The 17053-nt window shown below is 55.2% G+C and overlaps 3 protein-coding genes across 3 annotated transcripts; 2 read left to right on the forward strand and 1 right to left on the reverse strand.

Moving 5' to 3' along the window:
- Positions 1-1765: 1765 nt before the first annotated feature.
- On the reverse strand, positions 1766-3117 carry LRP88_09747 (uncharacterized protein; the record flags this gene model as incomplete). The annotated part of the gene is made up of 2 exons (XM_083246225.1): positions 1766-2961; positions 3051-3117. The coding sequence occupies 2 exons, from the start codon at positions 3115-3117 to the stop codon at positions 1766-1768; spliced, it is 1263 nt and encodes a 420-aa protein (XP_083097338.1).
- Positions 3118-3796: 679 nt separating this feature from the next.
- On the forward strand, positions 3797-4711 carry LRP88_09748 (uncharacterized protein; the record flags this gene model as incomplete). The annotated part of the gene is made up of 1 exon (XM_083246226.1): positions 3797-4711. One exon carries the CDS (start codon positions 3797-3799, stop codon positions 4709-4711), a length of 915 nt encoding a protein of 304 aa, XP_083097339.1.
- Positions 4712-14428: 9717 nt separating this feature from the next.
- On the forward strand, positions 14429-17036 carry LRP88_09749 (leucine-rich repeat domain-containing protein; the record flags this gene model as incomplete). Its single annotated transcript, XM_083246227.1, has 2 exons — positions 14429-14461; positions 14517-17036. 2 exons carry the CDS (start codon positions 14429-14431, stop codon positions 17034-17036), a joined length of 2553 nt encoding a protein of 850 aa, XP_083097340.1.
- Between the last annotated feature and the right edge of the window lie 17 nt (positions 17037-17053).

Genomic DNA, 17053 nt, shown 5'->3' on the forward strand with positions numbered 1-17053 from the left:
AAGACGATCTCCTGGAATGGCCGTAGAGATTCTGAGATGCTGGTTCGGGAGTTGCACCAGAGGCCGCACACACGTCCATCCCCGTCTTGTCCAACGACCGGGTCGCTGGGTTCATCAAAGCCCCCTCTCCGAGACACTTAAGGCTGCTGTGAGACGCCACTGTCTTTGTTGGGTGCGATTTACAACGCTACTTGAACTGGGCGACGCAGTCGGCATGTCAGCTTCCCAATCACAAACCACCTTTGCCATGCAAGGTGACTAGTCAGTTTGTGAATCTCGCCCCCTTTAGAGAGCTTGTCTCACCTCTGCATGAATGGCTCTTGATTATTCCCGACCTCTAGCACGCCTCGAGGCTTCCTTGGGCGAGCATCCGAAACGACTCCAGGGTTACATGCGGGCAGATCTTCCAAGAGTGAGACACCAACTTATTGTCCTTCAGCTTGCTATTCTAGGCCACCTGCCAAGATGGGAATCCCCGCCCAGGTTGTGACCAATGCAATTAACGTTTGTCTTGGTCTGGAATCGCCATCCCATGCTCTGAAGCCCATTGGTCGCCTTGGCTTTAACTTGAACTTACAGTCGATGGCAGCTGTCAGTTCCCAGTCCTGACGCAATATTATGCTACTAAACTCACCAAGCAAGTCAATACACTAAAAAGACGGCAGCAAGCCATATTCTTGGCCAGTCATCATATAAAAACACACAAGCTGTTTCCACTGGTCAACGGCATGGCTCATCCTTCAACCACACCAACACGAGATGCCATGTGCAGCCGTTGAAAACCTCGCCATTTATTTAAACTCGGCTTCGAACCAAGTTACGTTGATGGCAAGAAAATAATTTATTAATACAAGATCAGGGTATGAGACAGACCGTTGCGTAGGTCTAGCACGTCGGCATCACATGGATTCAACCACCAACCACCAAAAGGGATACTACCATATTGCTTTTGCCCTTGGCAAGATCATCTCCACGCCCCCCCAGGAATCATTGACCACATTTGTGGATGTCATTCCCTTGAACTTAGTGATGTGTCTATTCTTGGCACTGCAGGTTCGGAGGGTTTCAATCCATGTTGGTGCCCTCCACGCCGCCCCCCTGTTAGCAAACAACACGGTCAACATTGGTTTATCTACTGGAATCGGAAGGCCGTTGAGAAATCACTGGATGAATGGTTCATCTTATGAAATTCCTTCTTTCTAAGGAGGTGTAGGGATGAGACCTGGGGCTCGTTTCCGAATAGATAGAAGCCATTTCCTCGGTGTAAGGACCTCCGAGCCGCACTCCGCCCTAGCGTTCTGCTCCCTCAGGCAAGAGGAAAGGAGGTCAAGGTATCACCATTGAAGGGGTTTCCAATTGAGTCTCTCGCCGTAACTCTTCGGAGGTCCCCAGGCACTAAGGGCATGAGGCGTCGTGGGGCAATATTCATATGTTGGATAGTTCTTCCGTGGTAAGGGAAAGCAAGGGCTAATTTAAGGTAGCTCAAAGACCCGGCCCCTTCAAGTGCATGTGTTCAATCACGTAGGGCTGAGAGAATTGTGGCAACAAGATTCGTTCATAATGTTACTTTCAATGTGAAATTCTCATAATTAGATATCCAGGCATAAGTAATAGATGACTGCCTGAGACACTGCTCCGTGATGGACGGGTGTTCTCAAGACACCTGCGGCTAGCTGTCAGGAAACATACCAAGAAAGCGTCCAAGCGCAATTACTAGCCATTGTCTATAGCGGAAAATGATATATTACAGGGAATCTTTATAACCTCACAACACCAGCCGTCCGGGCTCCTCCTCCAGAATCACCTTGCAGCGCTCCAGGAAGATCTGTGCCCGCTCCTCCTCGGCCTTGGGGACTACCAGGGTGAAGAGGTTGGCGCCGCTGGACATGCCGGGGACGGTGTGGATGGTGGCGGGCTTAGGAGCGGCCTTCTTGCTGGGGGCGGCAAGAATGTCGATAATGTCGGTTTGCTTGCGGGCGGCGGGTTTAGGGGCGAGCAGCGACGCGGGAGGGATGGCGGAGATCTGGGGGAGGTAGACACCGCGGGAACCCTTGACGGCCTTGACCTTGTCGAGGCCGAGAACCTGGTCGAAGAGCTCGTCGGTGGTGGGAGCACGCTTCAAGACAGGGAGGGCGTCGTTGGCGACCTCGGCGGCGCGGCCGACAAAAGTAGAGATGGGCAGGAAGACGCCGAGAGTATCCTGGATCTTGTTCTGGACCTCGATGACCTTGGACAGGGAGACGGGGATGGACAGCTCGAGGTTCTCGATCACGGGGGCCTTGGGAGCAGGGGCAGCCTCCTTCGGGGCCTCCTTGGGAGCCTTCTTCTCGGCGACCTTGATGTTGCTCAGGTCGAGGTGGATGAGGGCGTTGAAGTTGGACTCGTTGGCCGCGGGGGTATCGGGGTTGATGGCTCCGAGATAGGCGAGGACATCACCCTTGAGCAACCGGCCATGGGGACCAGTGCCCTTGATCTTCCTGACGTCGTCCTCGCTGAGGCCCTTCTCCTTGACGAGGTGTCCGACCGACGGCAGGAGGGGGTATTTGTGCTCGTATGTTCCGGTGCCCGTGGGCTTGGGAGCGCTCTTCTTCTCGGCGGGCTTCGACTCGGTCGGGGCGGTCTCCTTGGTGGCCTGGCTAGGCTGGGCCTTGGGCTGCTCGTCGGCGGGGATCTCGAGTGAGCTGATGTCGTCGCCGGCCTCGGCGATGACGGCGATCCGCGATCCGACCTGAACGGCCTTGCTACCGTCGGCCGTCATGATCTTGACCATAACGCCGTCATCCTGGGCCTCGACGTCCATGGTGGCCTTGTCGGTCTCGATCTCGAGCAGCACGTCGCCGGCGCTGAAGGACTCCCCCTCCTTGACCTTCCAGCTGGCGATGTTACCCTCGGTCATAGTGGGCGAGAGGGCCGGCATGGTAAAGTTCTGAGCGGCGAGGCATCGCGTCGATGTGGTGAAGGCTGCACGGCAAGGGAAAAAAGGTCACCATGTGTTAGTCGGTGCGCGACAAAAGGGACCGAGAGGGAGGAGATGGCCAGCAGAAACGTACTACGGACGACGGAACGGGTAGCGACGACACGGGCAGACGCCCTGCATACTGCCGCAAGAGACGCCATTGCACACAGCTCAATTGAAGGCGGGAGACGGCGATGTGAGGCGGGCTGTGGAGGGAATTCAGGGCACGTAGGAGCGGCCTCGGGGGGGTGTTGGAGGGATGGATTTCTTGAGCTGAAGCTGTTGGGATGGCGGCGCTGAAGTGGATACGGCGACGTTTTTTTTTGGCGGGAAGCTTAGGAACGCAGGGGACAGAAAAGTAACATTTTCTTAACGGTTTTCTTCACTTACACACCATTCAAATTGTTATCTCATTAACTGTCTAATAGCTTAAACATGACCAAATACTAGCAAGTATGCCTATATATTGCCCCTCCGACTTTTTAATAACAATTCACCAAGATGGCTTCACCAGCTCAACATCCATGCTCATCAGTATATCTCTCAACTGTTCCACTTAATTTGTCGCCCTCCCTCATCCCCCTCGGACGACATTTTGCCGCAACCCGACCACGCCAAAATGATCCCCGGCTTATTTCCGCATAACCCCAGATGGGTTTAGCTCGATTGAAAGTTGAATTTCTGGATAGCTTCACTTTTTTGCTTGAGAAGCCGCAAAATATTACACATGAGTGTGATTTCATGACACCACACGCCCAATTGGACGTCCTAAGGCACATGTAACACACTACACGCATCAACAGTCTCTGTTTCTTCCGCTCAAACGACACAAACCACATCATGGCTAGCCTCGCAAGGGGCTTTTGCCTCCCCGGTCTCCGGCCCCTCCTCGCACCCCGCGCCGCCGAATCCGCCGTCCTCCGATCCCGCCTCTTCACCACATCCCTCCGCCGAGCTGCCCAGCCGGCCGTGAAAGCCACCCGGCCTGCGAAGATCGCCGCCGCTGCCCCCGCATCCTCCGTTGCCCCGAGCCGGTACGCCTTCATCAAGAGCCTCGCGACAAAGCCCACCCCGACGATCCTCTACGAGGGCCCCTCACATTTCTGGTTCTACTTTGGCTGCTGGACTAGCGGTGTTTCTCTTCTCACATGGACGGCTCTCACTGCGAGGTCGGCTGTCAACCAGCCCGAAGGTGTGCCGCAATGGGTCGGCATCACGTTCGGCGCCTCCTACCTCTTGCTTGCCTCTATGGGCTTCTACCTCATTGCCAAAACTCCCAACATCGTCGGCCATATCCGTATCCTACCAGCCCAGGCTGCTAGGCTCGCACCCATCGCCGGTAGCCCCGCGAGCGCCGGCCCTGCGCCTATTCAGATGGAGGTGACGGTCAAGCGCATGTTGCCGATGCTCAAGCCCAAGGTCATTACAGCACCACTGGACAAGGTCTGGCTCAAGAGTCGATTTTCACTACCGGATGAGTTCGTGCCAGAGCTGAAGCGGTTGGAAATGGAGCGCGCGGCCGAGGTCAAGCGAAAGGCACTGCGCAAGTTCGACATGGAGCACTTGTTCACGATGCCCTTCCGCAGGATGGGTCGGGCAGTGTCCGCCATGTTCAACGGAGTCAAGTCGGCCTGGACTGATATGGGCTATGGCATTATTCACGTGGACGGCAAGGACTACAAGGTGGACGTGACCCAGGGCTTTGCACATGATGGGTTCCGCACGTTGGAGAAGCTCGTGGATATCAAGCCATGATCGACACTCGGGGGACTTGCAAGTATCAAGCAAGAGAGGATAGAAGAGGACTTTGAGACGGCGACTCCGTGATATACCGCGTGAAAGCCGAGATGTGTTACTGCCCTGTACGTTACCGTGTAAGAAGAGTGTATGAAAAGCCTTGATCCAAGATATGAGCCTCATAGCCTCACTTCTCACCACCTCAGTTACGGGAGCACAGCCACAGGCTGTAATGTTCCTGAAGAATATTCCCGCAATACAGAAAACTCCTCTGTGACCACATCAGTCTCTTCAACCCCTCGTGATGGGATCGCCCGATCCGTCGGGCACGCGAGCAGCGGCACATCGCCATGATGGTGTTGATCGCGTACAAGCAGCAACGTTTCCCAGCCGTTCCGAGATGCTCCCACAGGTAAGCAAATCGCTCAGCTTAACAACACACCGCCAAGATTGAGGCGAGCAAACGACCCAACGCAGACATCACGTATGATGGAGGCTACATGCTACGTCTCAACTCCACAGATGAGATGCGACTCGAGGGGCGAGAAGTAGACGATACATGGGGCTCTCGTTTCGTCTGCCCTCTTTCCCTGAATGGAAAGTTGGAAATCTCCACATCTCGATTGGAACGTCCATGGAACAAGTCCATGTTTGCGGCACTTTGCATCTTGACGATCCCTCGTGATCTTCCGGAGCGGCGGGCCCCAAACCAAACTGGCGTGTCGTTCAACTCGACTCGACTTACACGCAGTTTGGTCAGCCACCACAGATCAGCCCACGCACCACTACATGATCTCTCACAAAGAAAGAGAGATTTGCCGCAAAGCCACCCGTCGAACCAAACCAAACAAAGGGTCGAGGATGGCGCCGGCACTGACATTCGACTGCAAACGCCCATGGCGCGAGTGGCTGGCACATCGTAGACAGTCCCTGCACGATCGTCGAGGGGTCCATGTTCAACATGGACAGTTATCACCTCAAGATTGGTTAGTCCCAGCCGCTTAAGCACAGGCACAAGCAACAGCAGCAATGACCAACATGGAATCTGTCCTTCGGCATGACGAAAGCAGGACCCAAACATATCCCGAAGGCGGGGGTGGAAAAAGTTGAAAATTTCCCCTCCTGCGTATGCAAAACTTGGAGCCCCTCGATATCTTACCCCTCCAAACCAAGGTCGTCGTCGTCCAGTCTAATGGGAAGCGGTCAGCCAGCCTCACCCTTCCCAGCTTCAGCAGACGAGGCTATCCCTGACAGTTTCGCTGAACAGCCTTTTGACGATCCAATGCAAGCAACTTCGAAGCTCCACAGGCGGGGCCTAGCGCCGTGGGTTTCGCTTCTTTGCTTTGTGGGCGCCCATCAATCAAGCGACTCGCGCGCGGTGTCACTCGAGTTTGGACGGCGGCGGGCGCCTTGAGATCATGCCATCGAGCCATGATGAGTGAACCATGGCAATTTTACCGTGCATCTTTTGAGAGAATAATCGAACTCTGTCCGGTACATGGATCCAACACCTTGTGCGATCATCAAAACACTCGGACCCCCTCCCCTGCAAATCAGGGTCCAAACCTCAGAGTCGTAGCCGCGCGCACACACTATCGCCTAGGCTTGTCATTGAAGCCTGCGCCATCATCAGCTCTATCAGAATGAATTGCCGACATCTGTAAAACTCCATCCGGAGGGTCCAAACAAAGATGCCTGTCAGCAGCTGTTGTGGGCTCATCGACGTCATCAAGCTTGTGCTCCTGGTTGGGTCAGCCCTTTACGGCCTGCGGTGAGCTCTGAGCGTCCCACCCTGGACGAGGGACCCTGACCTGGGGGGGCTTAGTGCTGTGGAAACGATGCGGTCGATACCTTGGAAGGCCTCTTGTCAAGATGAAGATCAAGACCAGATTCAGAACTCCAACCTCGAGAAAGCTGCGCGCGACAAAGATCCGTGGCCGACACGCCTTGCGCTGCCTCTCTTATTGGCGCCCACGCAGATTCTGACATATGGCCAACCAGGCATTCCGTGGGCCGAGAGGAAGAAAGGGACCACAGGTCTTGGAAGTACTCGTACTTGTCGTGTGCTCGGCTCGGTGTAAGCGGAGGGAGGCTCGACGTGATCTTCCATTGTCGATATCCGTTGCCTCAATGTTGCAAGTCCGAAGTCATGTTACCGCCGAGCACCAGCAAGCCAACTGTTGCACCAGCCCTGCAGTTGATGTCCACTCTGTGCCTTGCTTCAAGCCCAAGTCCTCGGAGCGTTTTTCTCGTCGACCGGTCGGTATGTGGGCGATGCAACATGCCTACCCACCGTCTTTGTCCCCCAAACGAATACGCATCCGCCTTTGTCACAGAGCAGCGGCGCCCATTCAAGTGACTGTTCCAGGCGCTCGTGAAACATGGCTCCACGCAATCACTTTCGCCCTTGAGAGCAGGGGCCCAGACATCTGGAGCAGTGTCATGATATCTGTGCAGATAGCCGCATCGGCGGAGTGGCTTGCGGGCAATAGAGAGCTCACTTGGACCATCCCATCTTGATCCGACATCTGCTCACTCGCTTGTCGTTTTCGCTACCAACGCCAGATCCCCTCTAGAGATGCGTGCCCCTCGTGCTCCTTAGAACTCGACGAATGGTGTGCCCCCCTAAGAAGCAGAATCATCATTGTCGCGCGTTGGTTTGCAGCAGCCCATCAAACCTCGAGATGCAGAGGTGGCATGTCGCCCAAGCAGATTGGACAATTCCCCACCAGATCGAGGGGTAGAATGCTCCAGCGAGAGAGGGCCTGGACCTTTGAACAGAGACCCTGATACGCGCCGTAGTGTCGTCTCTCGTCGGTCGATCGCCGACGGTGTTCCTCAAGGACAGTCGAGACGGCACAGGGCCATACACCTGCGTGAGCGAGTTGCGTGATGCTTCGCGAATGAGCCAGAAGATCTTTTTAGATGCATCGTGACATGTACTAAGGCACTGGAGATCGCTGAGGGTGTCATGTCCTGCGGTCTCCTGTATGTGATGCTCAAATCCTGGGGTTGGACGACTGAATGTCGCGGGGGGTCAAGCAGCGGTGAGCGGAGGATGGGCGAATCACGTCCGATATCCCAGCCAATATCAGCAAACCCAGCATCCAACACGGCCTTCCCCCGAGCTGCCACCTCCCGTAGCTTCGAGGGAGAGAGGAATGCGACCGTCAAGCGTCATGTGCCCCTCGTTTCAATTTGGCTGAGGACGCACCTGGCACCCATCATTGGTCACCGTGTCTCGATTTCTAGAACAACCGCCAGTAGCGCAAAGGGTCAAAGGAGGCTCAGCCGTCAACCCACGACACGGCAAACCAGCGCCATCACGTAGATGAGGCAGTTTGGGAGGGACAGTATCATTGATTATTCGCTGAATTGGGCGGTCTATCCCACCCACCCAAGATCCTCCGTCTGTTAGCATCAAGACTAGATCGCCCTCCGAGCCGGCGTCGCGCACTTCATCTCACGACATCCGAAGCAGGTGATGGTCAACCTCCGATGTACGGACATGGTTTACCGGTTCTTCCCTCTCCTCTGCCGGACGAGTCTCGAAAATCATCCGACCTGGTGAAACGGCCTCTGTAGATGAGCCACTGGTGAAGTCAAGACATTGGATCTGGGGACTTGATGGTTCTCTGTGCTCACTCAAGACGAGACGCTAGATCCACCCGGCCGCAGCAGAGTCCTCTCCAGGTGGGACATGGCATGGTATGGATCTCATCTGAGGATTTTCAACTTTGGCTCACGTCGTTATTTCGCGACGGCACTTTTTATTCCCCAGACCGAGAGTGCAACATGGCCCTCAATCATGTCTCGCATCGGACAATACACTCGAGGCGGCATGACTCGGCCAAGACAGGACAGGACAGGATGGTGATGCCAGATTATGGCCAGTGCGCGCGCGATAATGAGACCCTTGCTCTCGTCTGTTGGACCCTTGCTCTGTTGATTCCCGCGGGATGATGCAAGCACTCCAAGCCGCACTCTCGTGCAAACAAACCTCAATCGGCATCCATCACGATTCTTTCTCAGAGGCCATGAAACGCACTCATGGGGCTGCCCTCGCACGGTCGAAGCACCACCTGCGAGTTGCGCGAACATGGTCTGAGCCGTGTCTGTCTGTGACAATGGTCGCAGCGACGATGTCGTCGTGCAGTAGTTCGTGGGTTGAAGGGAACGTCGTATGTCTTTAGAGACAAATTGCCGGATCCGGCAGGATGAAAGGGTCCTTGAACGGGGCTGATGTCGGCGCCGAACCACTGGAGGGTCTAGACTTTGCTCCTATCGTGAATCCATGTACGACAGCCGCCATCAAAATAGAAACCGCACCGGTCTGAAGTGTCAGCCCGAGTAGAATATGTCTCTTCCAAGAACCCGTCAGAATGAATTGGCATTCCATCCCAACTTGCAGCTCTTGAAAGACACTGGCTGTTTCGACAAGCCAACTTTTCCAGAGCGAGCTGATGGACCGGGGGGCCTGGACAAGAGGTGCCTCAACTTGTAAGCGGCGCAACGTTTTGAGTGGACGAAGAGTGCAGCCATGTCTCTTTCAGGTTCTACAAAACCGCCCCAGACTCTTGGCCAGCGGCCTCTGCGGGACAAACATCATGACACGGAGGGCAGTGTCTCCTCTGCTCTCGAAATCCTTTGGATGGTAGGTAGCAAGTCGCCTATCCGCGGGCTGGACCGGGTTTGAGGTGAAGAGATCGACTGTTACAGTCGAGTCAGTTGTCATGGGATTTCTGCAAGTTAATGAAAATCGATACGGAAATGGCCACATTATCCAATGTCCATTATCGTAGAGTGACGCAGTGAGGTAGCCCGGACGCGTCTTGGCAGTGGTTGGTCGTTTGAAGCGCAGCGGGATGCCAGAGATGCTGAAGATCATGGCCGTCACAGACGAGCTGGAACATCTTGCGGTGGTTCGGGCGGGATGGGCGTCCACTAACAGCCCAGGATAAAGGAGAGAACCCTGCAAGTTGCAGGTGAGAAGTACTCGTACTTGTCCCTAGTACATGGGACTGCGACCAGGGGATCAAGAGGCCCTTGAAGCAAGATGACATGCCACTCCCCCAATCAAACGTCGGCGCCACGCGGGTGCAGTGGAGATATGACATAACTGCTGGGGGGCGCGCCCAGAGCGGCCCAGAGTGAAAGCAAATGGTCAGAGGCTCCGCTTGAAGGCGGTGCCCGACACAGGCCAAAGACGCAGCGTAGCGTAGCGCAGCAGAGATGCAGATGCAGAATGCGATGGATCATGGGTTGGATGAGATCCAATGCGAGCCACAAGGAGGTTTAAGGAGAGCCCAGTGGCGGCAGAGACTCTCCCACAGAAGTAAAGCTGAGCTGAGGAAATGGCCTCTTCCGCATGTTCCATCCTCATGACGGGAATGCGCGTGGTGCGAGCATAAGATGTTGGAGGGGGACAGCTCGGAACGGAGCGGATGGTCTCGTGGCAGCAACGAGCTGTGCTGCGTGATAGGCATGTCTTGGATGTGCCATGGAGTCATGACAGACGTCGGCCGCGATACAGGCAGGCTCGGGGGTTCTGGATCTGGATGCGCGGTTGGTGGTGGGTGTTTGCTGCTGTTGATTCAGTGAATCATGCACTGGACTGCGCTGAAGCGGATGGATGGATGGATGATCCAGAGCATGGTGGTTGGTGTGGATGGTTGATCGAGGTGGGATTCTTCTGGAGCAGACCAGTGGTGGTTGGCTGGCCGGCGTGATTGATGTTGCGTGCACCTTGGACTGACATCCATATTCATTTGATCAAATCCAATCTCAGGTACAGTACCCATCAACGAACGCCGGCAATACGTCGAAACGGCGGCGGCACGGCTGATGGGTTTCGGCTGGGCATAAGAGGAGGCTTGTGCGACTCCCCGAGATAACAAGTCTTGCCTCTCCTTTGGTATGGGGATTTTCGAGGCGTGATCTGCCATGTCTCGGGACACGACAAGAAGGGGACTGCTTTGATGCAAGGACAACCTGCGACAGACTGCGAGTCAGGAAGATGATGATGCGCTGCATGACATTTCTGTCCTGCTGCTGCTTGGTGCATCTCCAGTGCCGGCGCTCCACCGACTGAGAAATTTACAAGTGCCTGTCGTCGAGTTACCCGGTAATCAGAATGTCGCGATAGGAGAAGAGGCGAACAAATTCTTCCGTTGCACGACAGCATCCTGACTCTTGTCTGCTTGACGGTTGCCTCTTCTCGATCTCTCGGTCCTCATTCGGGAGTCCATCGAGGAGGCTATATCAGTGTCTCCATGATCAATAGCGGCATCTCCGGGCCAAGTAAACAAACAACAACATCCATAAAAACGGCGGGGGACGGGGTCCATGTCCTTGTGCCGTCCGTCAATGCCATGCCTCCCCTCCAGCCTTGCTTGGCTTGGCCTGTGAGACATGGCTGAGGCGTGCGCACGCACACGGTTCAATCTCTCATCTTTGCCCGCACCGACCAACAACCGCGCCGCATTTCATCGTCGATTCGTCGTCGTCGTGTTGCTGTTGACGATGCTTGAGCCTGGACTGGTCCTGTTGGAAATGAAGGCCCAGCGCGCAAACACCCGTCTTGAACAGACTTCCCGAACCCTCGACCGCAGCCGACGCTACGGCCTCTCTAGATCCCCCTAAAGGAAATAAGCGGCTTGCGCCCATGCTAGATTGGCCATCTAGGCGGAACACCCATCACCAATCTCAAGCGCAGCTCTTGCATTCTCACTTGCTACTCGCCAAGTCGTTGCGCGTCTGGCCTGGTCCTCCTGATCCTGGTCCACGCCACGCGGGTCAAGAAATAAACGAGACACCAGAACATTAAGAGGGTTACTTGACTCTTCTCACGTATAATAATTAAATTTATACAAGATATGATAAAATACCTGAGTGTATACCATAATAAAGGTAATACCCTGATGTCCTTTTTATATATTATTTCTATGTTTTATAGACTCCGTTCAGGGGAGGATAATCAAATCAGTTTGTACTGGCATATCTTTTTTTCCTCGACCTGCCAGGTGGGTGCACGCCAAGAGGACCCCCACTGTGGTGAGCGACTCGAGCATGGTCCCGTTCGACGACTCCACTTAAGACCATCGAACGCTCGGCGGCCTGTTTGGTGTTGCCCTCTCTGTCATTGTGTTGCAAGTAACCTCTCGGGCTCGTTATCGAGCTGTTCTCAGCCCACGGCGAGCCCGGAGCGACTGCCTACATATCGAGAGATGACTATGAACGTTGAGAAGACGTGCTTAGTGAATTGGTAGTTGGCGTTAGCAAGGCTGGTCCGCCGACCATTGTCTGCCCTCTATAGTTTGCAGATTCATGAGTGGAATCATGAGGCGCAAGTTGAGTGAAGATAACCAAAAATATGGAGTTGATATTGGAACATGTTTCTCTCCCAGCCCAACTCCCCGGATACGAAAGTGGCGGTGGGCTGGGCTGAACTGAACTCAACCTCTTGGGCACCCAAATTCTCCATTACTGGATTGTTCCAAGTTTCCAAGCTGGTTCTCTTGTAATCCAGCCTGACCGACAATGACGATGGGGTAACGCGAAAAATCGAGAGGCGATGGATGAATGCGGAGTTGAGGTGAGAGGTGACGGGAAAATCCCTACTTGGCTTGAGTAAGACGTCGCGGTTGAGGTGCGGTGGTACCAGGGATGGATTGGTTGGATCCATCGTTTATCCTGGATGGTCCAAGGTTGAGTTGATGCAAGCAAGGTAAAAAGCCAGGGCCAATTTCTGATCGGTACGTAAGTAGTCTCCGTCGTCGAAGTCGTAGTCGCAGTATCCCCCAGTCGTCGTCGGTGTTATCTCATCCCGGCTGCAGACCGAGATGCGATGGATGCGGAGCGCACGAAGCGAAGAGGCGCTGCTGCTGCTTGGCTGCGGATGGCATCAAGGCCCGAGACGACCGCGCGCGAGAGGGAGGCGGATGGTTTCTGGATACGCATCTGGCTCTGGCTGCACTCTGCACTGCACTGCAATGCGCTCATGCAGGCGGTGGTTGAGCAGTCATCATCATTGGACGATTTCTGGGGATTGCATGCTTTGGATTGGGAATGCCCTCGGCCGGGATGGGGGGAGACCCTCGTTCAGATGGCGGCAAAGAGACCCAGCAGGGTCCACACCAAGTGGCCGCCCACAGGCTCCTCAGTGGACACCCCGTTGATGGTCATTGCTCCTGAGGCGGGTCACAAGTACCGGATACTTTGCGAGATGGGGTGCGTGCCCCCAAACTGGCCCCGTCCAGCCCCAATCAGCCGCCCGTACGACCGCTGATGAACCAGCCAGACTGCCAGGGTGTGGTGCTTAGGAGACCGAAAAACCGTGCTAGTCCTGGGAGAGGGTGTCGAGGTGCCAGGGAGTGCGAGGACAGGCCTGAGATGCCCTGTGTTACTGGGCCTGCCAGGTCGTTGCAGAGCGCTGTGATCTCTCTCGTCGACGCATGGAGGCAGCAGAATCAGAGCCAGCCAGAAAAATCCCATCCCAGGTGAGACCCTGGTCATTTCCTCTCCTCGACGGGTCCCTCTTGCGCAGCCAGCGCCCGTTCCATATTACTATAGGAACCCTCCAGGCCCCTCCACCTTCCTTTTGGGACCCTTCCTTTACTTCTGCGTCCTCCCGTCTACTCCTGGATCACATCAACGCCATCCTCCTCCTCCTCCTCTCCTTTTCCTATCGACAATCCTCTCGAGGGCATCCTCAGGGCCACGGAGGAATCTGGGTTCGCAGCTGTTCTTGTCTGGCGAACCTGTCGAGGCTTTACAATCCTTTCCTGGCTTTGGGCTGTTGCTGTGCTGCAACCGCTGCTGGGTTTTCCCTACTCGTCAAAGGTGAGTCCATGATGCTCCGCGATGATCTTGATTGCATTCCCTTCCATCATTCCCTCTTCTCTTGCGTTTGCTTTGCATGTCTCTCTAAATTGCTTGCTGTTTATCGCTGTCTATTTGTTGCTATTTGATTTGCTGCGCTGCGACAACAGTGAAGAAGGATTCCGTGGTGAAGACGCTCGGGTCTTCGTCACGGCTGCCTACCGCTTCTGTGTCTACCACGGCTTTTCACGCTTGAAAACCGAACCTTGTCTGCTTTTACCTGTCTTCCGCCCGAAAATCTTGTCCTCTTGCAAATCCGCAACCTTCATCTCGTTTGCCACGCTCTGCGCACTTCTCGGTGTCCTGCACTCGCTTCTCCTGGCCAGAAATCTCGTGCTCCCAGTCCAAACCTCTTCTCCGAAGCCATCGCTGCTCCCTCCTCGCCCGTGTTCCGTGACTGCTGCCTCAACGATCATCGAATGCGTGTGACCGCGATTACGATTTCGGTTCCCATCTTACAACTCACGGGCGGCAAAGTGAACAGCGAGGCTGTGCAATGACGATCACCGGTCGACTTACACTTATACAACCACTTCTTTCGCCCTATTTCAGCTGGCATGTCATGCCAACCCCGCCTGCAGACTGGATGCCGAGATTTGTGCAGAACGCCTTGAACCCTTCGTGCTTTGTTTGCTCACATTTTATACATTTCTTTGCGCCTTCTCAGCTGCCGCTTGGCGACGCATCCAACTAACCTTATTGTGAAATAGGTCGAACTTTTGCAACCTTCGATCTTCCTCCGACCGTGATACCCCAGGCGACGCCATCCCTCCCCGGCATCGCTTCTCCCATCAGACCATATACTTTTCTATAACCACGACCGGACCCCGCTCCTATGCGTAGTGGACAATAACTATGGATTCAGAAGACGGAGAACTGTTCATAAAGGTATGAGGGTGTTTGAAAGTTTCGAAAAGTTGGGCAACCCAGCTGACTGATGTAGCAACTTGCCAGCTTCGTGCGGACGCATGAAAAGGCTCTCGCCAACGCCCTTCAGTTGCAACGCCGTCAAACTCGGCACAAATCCTCTCAGAGCACTGGCTCTGCGGCCGCCCTCTCCCAGACCTCGACCTCCCTCCCCGACCGACCCGCTACCTCCTCATCCACTTCGAGTTCACTCGCCGCCGCCTTGTCGCTGGGCGCCCTCAGCTTCACTTCCCATAATGTTAAATCGGCAAAGTTGGCGCTCACCCCTCACCACCTATTCTACCTCCTATCGCGTTTCGAAGAGCTCAACATCAATGTTGGCCCTATGAAGGTCCGGCTAGAAAACCTCCACGACAGCTCATCCTCCGCCAACTATGTTTCGTTCCTTAGCAACACCCAACGGTCGAGGAGCAAGGGTTCCGATATCGATTCCATTCATTCGGTATCGAGTATGCGCAGCGTCATGTCTGGCATGTCTGCCTTGTGGGCCAGCTTTGGCATCGGTGCCAGCATCTCTGCTGCCCGCACTGAACGCCAGAAGGCTGCTCTGGAAGCCGACATGAAGTACCTTTACTCTGCGTTTACCAAGATCCCCTGCCTGAAGCTGGCACCAGATTGGCGTGCTCGCCTGATCCGTGGCTACGAGGAGTTCCCCTTTGACTCGGCTGTCCCTCTATACGCTTTCAAGAATCTCCAGGCCCTCGAGGTCAACAGCATCGACTTTCGACAGTTTTTCGGCTGGGATCGTCTGGCCGATCAGCTGCGGTCATTGACACTCAAGCGTGCTGGCGTCGAGGATCCTGCGGACATTCTGATTGAGATTGTATTGGACGACATGGATAAGCGTCGCAGACGGGTTTCCAAATCACAGTCATCACCTACCTCCGCGTGGGCAGGAAGCAGCAGCCCTCGACGAAGCGGTGTCCTCGCTGGCCATCCAGAGCTTCATCGGGCCGCTTCTGCACCGAGCTCTCCTGGTCACCATGTTGACATGAGGATTGGTTCGATGACGCCTAGCGAACATGCTGTGGAAGAAGGCAGCCGAAGGCAGTCTTTGAGCAGAGAGGACCAGGAGGATTCCTCCAAGCCTCAACACAAGGAGGCTCGTCCCCGAAGCAACTCGCCTCCTCGACCTGCTAGTTCTCGGACTCAGTCCCATCACGTTCGTGGTGGACATCACCGTATGAGGCGATCTGGATCTGGTAGCTCTCATTCCAGCCTCTCGGATTCCTGGGGTGGTCACCATCACGCCCGTGGTAGCTCGGGCAACCTGCTTGCGATGGGCATCCTTCCCGCCTCCAAATGGCGATTCCTGAGACACTTGAGCTTGGCGGAAAACTCCATGACCTCCATTCCTCACAACAGCCTCGCCCCCCTCTCCAACACACTCTACTCTCTTGACCTCTCAGCCAACCTCTTCAGTCAGGTCCCGGACAGCCTGGCCACCCTCACTGCTCTTCGAGCTCTCAACTTGTCGCACAACATGATCGACTCGCTTCAGTCGCTCACTCGCAACCCCCTCCCCGCCATCACAGCCTTGAACCTCAGAGCCAACAGACTTCAGTGTCTGGCTGGTGTTGAGAAGTTGTTTCCCCTTGAGCGACTTGATCTGCGAGAGAACCGTTTGGTTGATCCCATGGAGCTCGCGAGACTCACTGGTATCCCCGACATTCATGAGATTTGGGTAGAAGGCAACCCCTTCACACGCACGCACAAGGATTACCGTGTCACCATCTTCAATCTCTTCCGCAAGACCCCGGGCTACACGGAGGATGTCATCATTGATGGCAGCGGACCCAGTTATGCCGAAAAGCGTATGCTGGTCGAACGCCCTCCCATCCCCGAGTCCGTCCCCGTGGTCAAGCCACAGGCTCCCGAGGTGCCCACTGTTGATGTGAGCAAGCCTGCCATCATCTACAACCCTCCCAAGGAGCCTACCGTTCTCCGAAAAGAGCGGCCTGCTCCCAAGGCTGTAATGAGCGAGATCAACACAAGTTCGACACGTCGGCGGAAGACGCCCAAGAGGCGTATCGTCGACCTTGCCACGTCTGATACACTCCCCTCTCCCACCCCTGTTGACGTGCACGTGGCGAAGCCAGCTGTCAGACAGCCCAAGGCGCCAGTCACAAACGATGGGAACTATCGAATCTCCCAAGAGCCTGAGACTCAGTTGTTGCCTCCGGTGGTACTCTCCACCCACTCGGGCGCTGTGAGCGCCCCTGAAGTCCCCCGAATCGATACCAGTGTGGTACCAAACATTTCCACTGTCTACTCCACCGACGACGACCGCGCGGATTGGAAAGAGTCCCAGGATTGGGATGCCAGCGGCGAGATGTATCGCCAGAAGATTGAGGCCTTGCGGAATAAGGTCGGAAACGGCTACCTTTCAGTCCTGAGCGAGGAGAGCTGGGGCTCCAGCCGTCCGGCAGAGTATTCATCTCCTGGTATCCCATCTGCCCCTGTCATGCGCACCGCTCATACTCCAATTCATCTTCCCCAAGCGCAGGCCATTCACAGTGGCCGAACCTTGGGCTAGACCAAGACACTCACACA

The sequence above is a fragment of the Fusarium phalaenopsidis genome, assembly GCF_050370095.1.
Source record: "Fusarium phalaenopsidis strain FUZ10S chromosome Unknown contig_32304, whole genome shotgun sequence".
Taxonomy (NCBI): Eukaryota; Fungi; Ascomycota; class Sordariomycetes; order Hypocreales; family Nectriaceae; genus Fusarium; species Fusarium phalaenopsidis.